The sequence below is a fragment of the Balaenoptera ricei genome, chromosome 19, assembly GCF_028023285.1.
Source record: "Balaenoptera ricei isolate mBalRic1 chromosome 19, mBalRic1.hap2, whole genome shotgun sequence".
Taxonomy (NCBI): Eukaryota; Metazoa; Chordata; class Mammalia; order Artiodactyla; family Balaenopteridae; genus Balaenoptera; species Balaenoptera ricei.
The window spans coordinates 4,219,515-4,232,814 of NC_082657.1; the positions used below are offsets into that span (position 1 = coordinate 4,219,515).

At 38.3% G+C, this 13,300-nt stretch overlaps 1 protein-coding gene across 1 annotated transcript; it reads left to right on the forward strand.

Moving 5' to 3' along the window:
• Positions 1–12,088: 12,088 nt before the first annotated feature.
• On the forward strand, positions 12,089–12,848 carry LOC132353913 (KRAB domain-containing protein 5-like). Its single transcript, XM_059905404.1, has 2 exons — positions 12,089–12,233; positions 12,739–12,848. The coding sequence occupies exons 1-2, from the start codon at positions 12,089–12,091 to the stop codon at positions 12,846–12,848; spliced, it is 255 nt and encodes an 84-aa protein (XP_059761387.1).
• The last annotated feature ends 452 nt before the right edge of the window (positions 12,849–13,300 follow it).

Consider the following 13,300-nt stretch of genomic DNA (forward strand, 5'->3'; position numbering starts at 1 on the left):
ATAATGTATATCTCTATGCATGAAATGTCAACAATATTTGATCTATTTTTTTCTTGTTTCTCTTATTCTCTGTTACAGAAATTTCCTTAAACATTCATTAGGGTTGTCTGTGTGTACTTCTCTGTGTTCTTTTTAGATAAATTTTAGTTCTGGTAAACTGGAGTAAAACCTATGCTTTAACATTTACTAAGACAAAATATCTCCAAATATAAGAACAGTAATGTTATTTTTCTTAATTTCTTTGTATGGTGTATTCAGTACTATCTAAAAACAAACAAACAAACAAAAAAAACCCATAGAAAGCTATGCAGTGTATAGTATATATTCAGAAAGAATTGTTGTTATACTTACTATTCTATTAGACCTGAAAAATCCATAAAACACTTTCAGTTCAAAGTTAACTATGAATACTTAGCTTGCTGTTCTGCCTCTGTGCTGTTCAAAATTATCCTGCATGGACTAGAAACTTTGACATCACTAGATTAAAAATGAGCTTGTTAAAAATCTGGAAATCAGGCCCCAACCCAGGACTCCTGAATCAGAATCTGCATTTTTACAATATCCCCAGGTTGTCTGTATACTCATTAAAAATTGGAATGTACACTTGTAACTCACCAGGACTTTTTAATCTAAGAAATATACATAATTTATCCCTTATAAGTACGACATTCAAAAGTCCATGCATTTGTGTTCATACCATCATTTTATAATTTCTTTCCATATAAGAATAGTCTCTACTCTGATTTTGTTGATCATATTTTGTCCTTTTTCTCCGAGTTAGAAATACGATACAGAATATTACTGTGTAAAAAATTCTCTTATTGGATAATTCAAGACACTCTCCTAAATCAAAACCAATTCTCTTAACTCTCTGTTTTCATCTTGGGTCACATTATGAACTCTTCCCCTAGCCACTTCATTTTTTTTTTTTTAATTTTTGAATTTAATTTTATTAATTTTTTTATACAGCAGGTTCTTATTAGTCATCAGTTTTATGCACATCACTGTATACGTGTCAATCCCAATGGCCCAATTCATCACACCACCACCGCCACCACACCGCCGCTTTCCCCACTTGGTGTCCATACGTTTGTTCTCTACACCTGTGACTCAATTTCTGCCCTGCAAACCAGTTCATCTGTACTATTTTTCTAGGTTCCACATATATGCGTTAATATACGATATTTGTTTTTCTCTTTCTGACTTACTTCACTCTGTATGACAGTTTCTAGATCCATCCACATCTCTGCAAATGACCCAATTTCGTTCCTTTTCATGGCTGAGTAATATTCCATTGTATATATGTACCACATCTTCTTTATCCATTCGTCTGTTGATGGGCATTTAGGTTGCTTCCATGACCTGGCTATTGTAAATAGTGCTGCAATGAACATTCGGGTGCATGTGTCTTTTTGAATTACGGTTTTCCCTGGGTATATGCCCAGTAGTGAGATTGCTGGGTCATATGGTAATTCTATTTTTAGTTTTTTAAGGAACCTCCATATTGTTCTCCATAGTGGCTGTATCAATTTACATTCCCACCAACAGTGCAAGAGGGTTCCCTTTTCACCACACCCTCTCCAGCATTTGTTGTTTGTAGATTTTCTGATGATGCCCATTCTAACAGGAGTGAGGTGATACCTCATTGTAGTTTTGATTTGCATTTCTCTAATAATTAGTGATGTTGAGCATCTTTTCATGTGCTTCGTGGCCATCTGTATGTCTTCTTTGGAGAAATGTCTATTTAGGTCTTCTGCCCATTTTTGGATTGGGGTGTTTGTTTCTTTGATATTGAGCTGAATGAGCTGTTTATATATTTTGGAGATTAATCCTTTGTCCGTTGATTCATTTGCAAATATTTTCTCCCATTCTGAGGGTTGTCTTTTCGTCTTGTTTATGGTTTCCTTTGCTGTGCAAAAGCTTTGAAGTTTCATTAGGTCCCACTTGTTTATTTTTGTTTTTATTTCCATTACTCTAGGAGGTGGATCAAAAAAGATCTTGCTGTGATTTATGTCAAAGAGTGTTCTTCCTATGTTTTCCTCTAAGAGTTTTATAGTGTCCAGTCTTATATTTAGGTCTCTAATCCATTTTGAGTTTATTTTTGTGTATGGTGTTAGGGAGTGTTCTAATTTCATTCTTTTACATGTAGCTGTCCAGTTTTCCCAGCACCACTTATTGAAGAGACTGTCTTTTCTCCATTGTATATCTTTGCCTCCTTTGTCATAGATTAGTTGACCATAGGTGCGTGGGTTAATGTCTGGGCTTTCTATCTTGTTCCATTGATCTATGTTTCTGTTTTTGTGCCAGTACCATATTGTCTTGATTACTGTAGCTTTGTAGTATAGTCTGAAGTCAGGGAGTCTGATTCCTCCAGCTCCATTTTTTTGCCTCAAGACTGCTTTGCCTATTCGGGGTCTTTTGTGTCTCCATACAAATTTTAAGATGATTTGTTCTAGCTCAGTAAAAAATGCCATTGGTAATTTGATAGGGATTGCATTGAATCTGTAGATTGCTTTGGGTAGTATACTCATTTTCACAATGTTGATTCTTCCAATCCAAGAACATGGTATATCTCTCCATCTGTTGGTATCATCTTTAATTTCTTTCATCAGTGTCTTATAGTTTTCTGCATACAGGTCTTTTGTCTCCCTAGGTAGGTTTATTCCTAGGTATTTTATTCTTTTTGTTGCAATGGTAAATGGGAGTGTTTCCATAATTTCTCTTTCAGATTTTTCATCATTAGTGTATAGGAATGCAAGAGATTTCTGTGCATTAATTTTGTATCCTGCAACTTTACCATATTCATTAATTAGCTCTAGCAGTTTTCTGGTGGCAGTTTTAGGATTCTCTATGTATAGTATCATGTCATCCGCAAACAGTGACAGTTTTACTTCTTCTTTTCCAATTTGTATTCCTTTTATTTCTTTTTCTTCTCTGATTGCCGTGGCTAGGACTTCCAAAACTATGTTGAATAATAGTGGTGAGAGTGGACATCCTTGTCTCGTTCCTGATCTTAGAGGAAATGCTTTCAGTTTTTCACCATTGAGAATGATGTTTGCTGTGGGTTTGTCATATATGGCCTTTATTATGTTGAGGTAGCTTCCCTCTATGCCCACTTTCTGGAGAGTTTTTATCAGAAATGGGTGTTGAATTTTGTCAAAAGCTTTTTCTGCATCTATTGAGATGATCATATGGTTTTTATTCTTCAATTTGTTAATATGGTGTATCACATTGATTGATTTGCGTATATTGAAGAATCCTTGCATCCCTGGGATAAATCCCACTTGATCGTGGTGTATGATCCTTTTAATGTGTTGTTGGATTCTGTTTGCTAGTATTTTGTTGAGGATTTTTGCATCTATATTCATCAGTGATATTGGTCTGTAATTTTCTTTTTTTGTAGTGTCTTTGTCTGGTTTTGGTATCAGGGTGATGGTGGCCTCATAGAATGAGTTTGGGAGTGTTCCTTCCTCTGCAATTTTTTGGAAGAGTTTGAGAAGGATGGGTGTTAGCTCTTCTCTAAATGTTTGATAGAATTCACCTGTGAAGCCGTCTGGTCCTGGACTTTTGTTTGTTGGAAGATTTTTAATCACAGTTTCAATTTCATTACTTGTGATTGGTCTGTTCATATTTTCTATTTCTTCCTGGTTCAGTCTTGGAAGGTTATACCTTTCTAAGAATTTGTCCATTTCTTCCAGGTTGTCCATTTTATTGGCATAAAGTTGCTTGTAGTAGTCTCTTAGGATGCTTTGTATTTCTGCAATGTCTGTTGTAACTTCTCCTTTTTCATTTCTGATTTTATTGATTTGAGTCCTCTCCCTCTTTTTCTTGATGAGCCTGGCTAATGGCTTATCAATTTTGTTTATCTTCTCAAAGAACCAACTTTTAGTTTTATTGATCTTTGCTATTGTTTTCTTTGTTTCTATTTCATTTATTTCTGCTCTGATCTTTATGATTTCTTTCCTTCTGCTAACTTTGGGTTTTGTTTGTTCTTCTTTCTCTAGTTTCTTTAAGTGTAAGGTTAGATTGTTTACTTGAGCTTTTTCTTGTTTCTTTAGGTAGGCTTGTATAGCTATAAACTTCCCTCTTAGAACTGCTTTTGCTGCATCCCATAGGTTTTGGGTCGTCGTGTTTTCATTGTCATTTGTCTCTAGGTATTTTTTGATTTCCTCTTTGATTTCTTCAGTGATCTCTTGGTTATTTAGTAACGTATTGTTTAGCCTCCATGTGTTTGTCCTTTTTACGTTTTTTTCCCTGTAATTCATTTCTAATCTCATAGCGTTGTGGTCAGAAAAGATGCTTGATATGATTTCAATTTTCTTAAATTTACTGAGGCTTGATTTGTGACCCAAGATGTGATCTATCTTGGAGAATGTTCCGTGCGCACTTGAGAAGAACGTGTAATCTGCTGTTTTTGGATGGAATGTCCGATATATATCAATTAAATCTATCTGGTCTATTGTGTCATTTAAAGCTTCTGTTTCCTTATTTATTTTCATTTTGGATGATCTGTCCATTGGTGTAAGTGAGGTGTTAAAGTCCCCCACTATTATTGTGTTACTGTCGATTTCCTCTTTTATAGCTGTTAGCAGTTGCCTTATGTATTGAGGTGCTCCTATGTTGGGTGCATATATATTTATAATTGTTATATCTTCTTCTTGGATTGATCCCTGGATCATTATGTAGTGTCCTTCCTTGTCTCTTGTAACATTCTTTATTTTAAAGTCTATTTTATCTGATATGAGTATAGCTACTCCAGCTTTCTTTTGATTTCCATTTGCATGGAATATCTTTTTCCATCCCCTCACTTTCAGTCTGTATGTGTCCCTAGGTCTAAAGTGGGTCTCTTGTAGACAGCATATATATGGGTCTTGTTTTTGTATCCATTCAGCCAGTCTATGTCTTTTGGTTGGGGCATTTAATCCATTCACGTTTAAGGTAATAATCGATATGTATGTTCCTATGACCATTTTCTTAATTGTTTTGGGTTTGTTTTTGTAGGTCCTTTTCTTCTCTTGTGTTTCCCACTTAGAGAAGTTCCTTTAGCATTTGTTGTAGAGCTGGTTTGGTGGTGCTGAATTCTCTTAGCTTTTGCTTGTCTGTAAAGCTTTTGATTTCTCCATCAAATCTAAATGAGATCCTTGCTGGGTAGAGTAATCTTGGTTGTAGGTTCTTCCCTTTCATCACTTTAAGTATATCATGCCACTCCCTTCTGGCTTGCAGAGTTTCTGCTGAGAAATCAGCTGTTAACCTTATGGGAGTTCCCTTGTATGTTATTTGTCGTTTTTCCCTTACTGCTTTCAATAATTTTTCTTTGTCTTTAATTTTTGCCACTTTGATTACTATGTGTCTCGGCGTGTTTCTCCTTGGGTTTATCCTGTATGGGACTCTCTGCGCTTCCTGGACTTGGGTGGCTATTTCCTTTCCCATGTTAGGGAAGTTTTCGACTATAATCTCTTCAAATATTTTCTCTGGTCCTTTCTCTCTCTCTTCTCCTTCTGGGACCCCTATAATGCGAATGTTGTTGCGTTTAATGTTGTCCCAGAGGTCTCTTAGGCTGTCTTCATTTCTTTTCATTCTTTTTTCTTTAGTCTGTTCCGCGGCAGTGAATTCCATCATTCTGTCTTCCAGGTCACTTATCCGTTCTTCTGCCTCAGTTATTCTGCTATTGATTCCTTCTAGTGTAGTTTTCATTTCAGTTATTGTATTGGTCATCTCTGTTTGTTTGTTCTTTAATTCTTCTAGGTCTTTGTTAATCATTTCTTGCATCTTCTCAATCTTTGCCTCCATTCTTATTCCAAGGTCCTGGATCATCTTCACTATCATTATTCTGAATTCTTTTTCTGGAAGGTTGCCTATCTCCACTTCATTTAGTTGTTTTTCTGGGGTTTTATCTTGTTCCTTCATCTGCGACATAGCCCTCTGCCTTTTCATCTTCTCTATCTTTCTGTAACTGTCCTTTTGCCCATTTTTGGATTGGATTGTTTGTTTTTTAATATTGAGCTGCATGAGCTGTTTATATATTTTGGAGATAAATCCTTTTTCTGTTGATTCGTTTGCAAATATTTTCTCCCATTCTGAGGGTTGTCTTTTCGTCTTGTTTATGGTTTCCTTTGCTGTGCAAAAGCTTTGAAGTTTCATTAGGTTCCATTTGTTTATTTTTGTTTTTATTTCCATTACTCTAGGAGGTGGATCAAAAAGGATCTTGCTGTGATTGATGTCAAAGAGTGTTCTTCCTATGTTTTCCTCTAAGAGTTTTATAGTGTCCGGTCTTACATTTAGGTCTGTAATCCATTTTGAGCTTATTTTTGTGTATGGTGTTAGGGAGTGTTCTAATTTCATTCTTTTACATGTAGCTGTCCAGTTTTCCCAGCACCACTTATTGAAGAGACTGTCTTTTCTCCACTGTGTATCCTTGCCTCCTTTGTCATAGATTAGTTCACCATAGGTGTGTGGGTTTATCTCTGGGCTTTCTGTCTTGTGCCCTTGATCTGTGTTTCTGTTTTATTTATTTATCTATCTATCTATCTATCTATTTATTTATTTATTTATGGCTGTGTTGGGTTTTCGTTTCTGTGCGAAGGCTTTCTCTAGTTGGGGCAAGCGGGGGCCACTCTTCATCGTGGTGCGCGGGCCTCTCACTGTCGTGGAGCACAGGCTCCAGATGTGCAGGCTCAGTAGTTGTGGCTCACGAGCCTAGTTGATCCGCGGCATGTGGGATCTTCCCAGACCAGGGCTCGAACCTGTGTCTCCTGCATCGGCAGGCAGATTCTCAACCATTGCGCCACCAGGGAAGCCCTGTGTTTCTGTTTCTGTGCCAGTACCATATTGTCTTGATTACTGTAGCTTTATAGTATAGTCTGAAGTCAGGGAGTCTGATTCCTCCAGCTCCGTTTTTTTCCCTCAAGACTGCTTTGGTTATTCGGGGTCATTTGTGTCTCCATACAAATTTTAAGATTTTTTGTTCTAGTTCCATAAAAAATTTCATTGGTAATTTGATAGGGATTGCATTGAGTCTCTAGACTGCTTTGGGTACTATAGTCATTTTCACAATATTGAGTCTTCCAATCCAAGAACATGGTATATCTCTCCATTTGTTCGTATCATCTTTAATTTCTTTCATCAGTGTCTTATAGTTTTCTGCATACAGTTCTTTTGTCTCTCTAGGTAGGTTTATTCCTAGGTATTTTATTCTTTTTGTTGCAGTGGTAAATGGGAGTGTTTCCTTAATATCTCTTTCAGATTTTTCATCATTAGTGTATAGGAATGCAAGAGATTTCTGTGCATTAATTTTGTATCCTGCAACTTTACCAAATTCATTGATTAACTCTAGTAGTTTTCTGGTGGCATATTTAGGATTCTCTATGTATCGTATCATGTCATCTGCAAACAGTGACAGTTTTACTTCTTCTTTTCTAATTTGTATTCCTTTTATTTCTTTTTCTTCTCTGATTGCCGTGGCTAGGACTTCCAAAACTATGTTGAACAGTAGTGGTGAGAGTGGACATCCTTGTCTTGTGCCTGATCATAGAGGAAATGCTTTCAGTTTTTCACTATTGAGAATGATGTTTCCTGTGGGTTTGTCATATATGGCCTTTATTACGTTGAGGTAGGTTCCCTCTATGCCCACCTTCTGGAGTGTTTTTATCATAAATGGGTGTTGAATTTTTTCAAAAGCTTTTTGTGTATCTTTTGAGATGATCATATGTTTTTTCTTCTTCAATTTGTTAATATGGTGTATCACATTGATTGATTTGCCTATATTGAAGAATCCTTGCATCTCTGGGATAAATCCCACTTGATCATGGTGTATGACCTTTTAATGTGTTGTTGGATTCTGTTTGCTAGTATTTTGTTGAGGATTTTTGCATCTATATTCATGAGTGATATTGGTCTGTAATTTTCTTTTTTTGTAGTATCTTTGTCTGGTTTTGGTATCACAGTGATGGTGGCCTCATAGAATGAGTTTGGGAGTGTTCCTTCCTCTGCAAGTTTTTGGAAGAGTTTGAGAAAGATGGGTGTTAATTCTTCTCTAAATGTTTGATAGAATTCATCTATTCATCTATGAAGCCATCTGGTCCTGGACTTTTGTTTTTTGGAAGATTTTTAATCACAGTTTCAATTTCATTACTTGTGATTGGTCTGTTCATATTTTCTGTTTCTTCCTGGTTCAGTCTTGGAAGGTTATACCTTTCTAAGAATTTGTCCATTTCTTCCAGATTGTCCATTTTATTGGTATAGAGTTGCTTGTAGTAGTCTCTTAGAATGCTTTGTATTTCTTCAGTGTCTGTTGTAACTTCTCCTTTTTCATTTCTAATTTTATTGATTTGAGTCCTCTCCCTCTTTTTCTTGATGAGTCTGGCTAATGGTTTATCAATTTCGTTTATCTTCTCAAAGAACCAGCTTTTAGTTTTATTGACCTTTTCTATTGTTTTCTTTGTTTCTATTTCATTTATTTCTGCTCTGATCTTTATGATTTCTTTCCTTCTGCTAACTTTGGGTTTTGTTTGTTCTTCTTTCTGTAGTTCCTTTAGGTGTAAGGTTAGATTGTTTAATTGAGATTTTTCTTGTTTCTTAAGGTAGGCTTGTATAGCTATAAACCTCCCTCTTAGAACTGCTTTTGCTGCATCCCATAGGTTTTGGATCATCGTGTTTTCATTGTCATTTGTCTCTAGGTATTTGTGATTTCCTCTTTGATTTCTTCAGTGATCTCTTGGTTATTTAGTAAAGTATTGTTTAGCCTCCATGTGTTTGTGTTTTTTACGTTTTTTCCCCCTGTAATTCATTTCTAATCTCATAGCGTTGTGGTCAGAAAAGATGCTTGATATGATTTCAATTTTCTTAAATTTACTGAGGCTTGATTTGTGACCCAAGATGTGATCTATCCTGGAGAATGTTCTGTGCGCACTTGAGAAGAAAGTGTAATCTGCTGTTTTTGGATGGAATGTCCTATAAATATGAATTAAGTCTATCTGGTCTATTTTGTCATTTAAAGCTTCTGTTTCCTTATTTATTTTCTGTTTGGATGATCTGTCCATTGGTGTAAGTGAGGTGTTAAAATCCCCCACTATTATTGTGTTACTGTCGATTTCCTCTTTTATAGCTGTTAGCAGTTGCCTTATGTATTGAGGTGTTCCTATGTTGGGTGCATATATATTTATAATTGTTATATCTTTTTCTTGGATTGATTCCCTGATCATTATGTAGTGTCCTTCCTTGTCTCTTGTAACATTCTTTATTTTAAAGTCTATTTTATCTGATATGAGTATTGCTACTCCAGCTTTCTTTTGATTTCCATTTGCATGGAATATCTTTTTCCATCCCCTCACTTTCAGTCTGAATGTGTCCCTAGGTCTGAAGTGGGTCTCTTGGAGACAGCATATATATGGGTCTTTTTTTTTTATCCATTCAGCAAGCCTGCGTCTTTTGGTTGGAGCATTTAATCCATTCACGTTTAAGGTAATTATCGACATGTATGTTCCAGTGACCATTTTCTTAATTGTTTTGGGTTTGTTTTTGTAGGTTCTTTTCTTCTCTTGTGTTTCCCACTTAGAGAAGTTCCTTTAGCATTTGTTGTAGAGCTGGTTTGGTGGTGCTGAATGCTCTTAGCTTTTGCTTATCTGTAAAGCTTTTTCTTTTTCTTTTTTTTTTTTTTTAATTTTATTTATTTATTTATTGGCTGCCTTGGGTCTTCGTTGCTGCGCACGGGCTTTCTCTAGTTGCAGCGAGTGGGGGCTACTCTTGGTTGCGGTGCGTGGGCTTCTCATTGCGGTGACTTCTCTTGTTGCAGAGCACGGGCTCTAGGTGTGCAGGCTTCAGTAGTTGTGGCACGTGGGCTCAGTAGTTGTGGCACACGGGCTTCGTTGTTCCGCGGCATGTGGAATCTTCCCGGACCAGGGCTCGAACCCGTGTCCCCTGCATTGGCAGGCGGATTCTTAACCACTGCGCCACCAGGGAAGTCCATGTAAAGCTTTTTCTTTTTTTAATTTTTATTTATTTTATTTTTGGCTGTGTTGGTTCTTCGTTGCTGCACGTGGGCTTTTCTCTGGTTGCGGCAAGTGGGGACTATCTTCGTTGCGGTGCATGGGCTTCTCACTGTGGTGGCTTCTCTTGTTGTGGAGCACAGCCTCTAGGCATGCAGGCTTCAGTAGTTGTGGCACACAGGCTCAGTAGTTGTGGCTCACGGGCTTTAGAGCACAGGCTCAGTAGTTGTGGCACACGGGCTTAGTTGCTCCGTGGCATGTGGGATCTTCCCGGACCAGGGCTCAAACCTGTGTCCCCTGCATTTGCAGGCGGGTTCTTAACCACTGTGCCCCCAGGGAAGCCCCATCTGTAAAGCTTTTGATTTCTCCATCAAATCTGAATGAGATCCTTGCCGGGTAGAGTAATCTTGGTTGTAGGTTCTTCCCTTTCATCACTTTAAGTATATCATGCCACTCCCTTCTGGCTTGTAGAGTTTCTGCTGAGAAATCAGCTGTTAACCTTATGGGAGTTCCCTTGTATGTTATTTGTCATTCTTCCCTTGCTGCTTTTAATAATTTTTCTTTGTCTTTAATTTTTGCCTATTTGATTACTATGTGTGTCGGTGTGTTTCTCCTTGGGTTTATCCTGTATGGGACTCTCTGTGCTTCCTGGACTTGGGTGGCTATTTCCTTTCCCATGTTAGGTAAGTTTTTGACTATAATCTCTTCAAATATTTTCTCTGGTCCTTTCTCTCTCTCTTTTCCTTCTTGGACCCTATAATGCGAATGTTGTTGCATTTAATGTTGTCCCAGAGGTCTCTTAGGCTGTCTTCATTTCTTTTCATTCTTTTTTCTTTATTCTGTTCTGCAGCAGTGAATTCCACTATTCTGTCTTGCAGGTCACTTATCCGTTCTTCTGCCTCAGTTATTCTGCTATTGATTCCTTCTAGTGTAGTTTTCATTTCAGTTATTGTATTGTTCATCTCTGTTTGTTTGCTGTTTAATTCTGCTAGGTCTTTGTTAAACATTTCTTGCATCTTCTCGATCTTGCCTCCATTCTTTTTCCGAGATCCTGGATCATCTTCACTATCATTATTCTGAATTCTTTTTCTGGAAGGTTGCCTATTTCCACTTCATTTAGTTGTTTTTCTGGGGTTTTATCTTGTTCCTTCATCTGGTACATAGACCTCTGCCTTTTTATCTTGTCTATCTTTCTGTGAATGTGGTTTTTGTTCCACAGGCTGCAGGATTGTAGTTCTTCTTGCTTCTGCTGTCTGCCCTCTGGTGGATGAGGCTATCTAAGAGGCTTATGCAAGTGTCCTGATGGGAGGGACTTGTGGTGGGTAGAGCTGACTGTTGCTCTGGTGGGCAGAGCTCACTAAATCTTTAATCCGTTTGACTGCTGATGGGTGGGGCTGAGTTCCCTCCCTGTTGGTTGTTTGGCCAGAGGCAACCCAACACTTGAACCTACCTGGGCTCTTTGGTGGGGCTAATGGCGGACTCTGGGAGGGCTCACGCCAAGGAGTACTTCCCAGAACTTCTGCTGCCAGTGTCCTTGTCCCCATGGTGAGCCACAGCCACCCCCCACCTCTGCAGGAGACCCCCCCAACACTAGCAGGTACATCTGGTTCAGTCTCTATGGGGTCACTGCTCGGTCCCCTGGGTCCTGATGCACACATTACTTTGTGTGTGCCCTCCAAGAGTGGAGTCTCTGTTTCCCCCAGTGCTGTCGAAGTCCTGCAATCAAATCCCAGTAGCCTTCAAAGTCTGATTCTCTAGGAATTCCTCTTCCCATTGCCAGACCCCTAGGTTCGGAAGCCTGACGTGGGGCTCAGAACCTTCACTCCAGTGGGTGGACTTCTGTGGTATCAGTGTTCTCCAGTCTGTGAGTCACCCACCCAGCAGTTATGGGATTTGATTTTACTGTGATTGCGCCCCTCCTACCGTCTAATTGTGGCTTCTCCTTTGTCTTTGGATGTGGGGTATCTTTTTTGGTGAGTTCCAGTGTCTTCCTGTCAATGATTGTCCAGCAGCCAGTTGTGATTCTGGTGTTCTCGCAAGAGGGAGTGAGAGCACGTCCTTCTACTCCGCCATCTTGGTTCCAATCTCCCCTAGCCACTTTGTAAATGTACTTTTTATTTCAGAGAGAGTTGACATTCCAGGATGTGGCCATCAGATTTTCTCAGGACGAGTGGGAATTTCTGAATGTCACTCAATGGAAATTGTACAGGGATGTGATGTTAGGGAACTATAGGAACCTAGTCTCCTCGGGTGAAGATAACTTCCAGAATTCCTTACTCGCAGATTTTGGGTTCCTTCATTTGTAGAATATCTCCTGGAATCTTCTCCTTCCTACAATAGTGTTTCAGATCACTATCTTCAAGGGAAAAATGGGAGTTTGTGGGTATAGAAAGAAAGCCTTCATGATGATTCAACATGATTCTAACCTTCCTCTTTTTTGAGGTAATCGCCATCCTTCACTCTAGATTAGTGGTAATTCTATAAGTTCAGTGGTATAAAATCATGCTTCCCTCCTCTTAAAATCAGACTTCCACCCCTTATTTTTGACTCAGTAGTAATTAAATGTCGATCCAGGAACTGATTTTTACCTGTTGCCTAGGGATATTAAATGTGCTTTCAAAAACAGTATTTTTTGAAATTATTTTCCAGAACATTTTAACATTCTACAGTGTCTTCTCTTCTCCCAAGGGCACAGTACTGTATTGGAAATTGTAGAATATCCAGCAAAACTTATGTTGCTTTTTCTAATGAACAGGTCTTATTGTCTCTAAGCCAGACCTAGTCACATTTTTGGAGCAAAAGAAGGATCCCGGGGATGTGAAGGGAAAGGAGACAACAGCCATACACCCAGGTTCTTGTGAATAGATGAAGCAGATGACACAGGTGAGACCTCCAAAGATCATGGAGGAAGTCAAATCTTATAATAAGGTTTGGGAAGATCTTTTTCAGTAGAAATTATTTTTGATAAGCCTAGTTTATTTCTGTTGTCATAGAGGCATACCTCCTACCTTAATCTTGTGGTCTTAAGTCCTCCATGTATTCTTTTCAGCTCCAGTGATTATCCCTCTGATTCACTGAGAGCCAAAATCCTCCTCTTGGTCTTTGAGGAACTACATGATCTGCCTGTTCTTCCACTGCTAAACGGAATCTATGAAAAACTGTGCACATTTCTGAGTAACTCTATGCTAAGCCATTTATTTTTTTAAGCTCCATTTCTGCTTCAAGTCAGAAGAGTATGAGAGGAGTCCTGAAGATACTGGGGTTTGGTACCCAAATTCCAGGAATACTGGGGACAGCTATTATATGTTTTCTGCTTT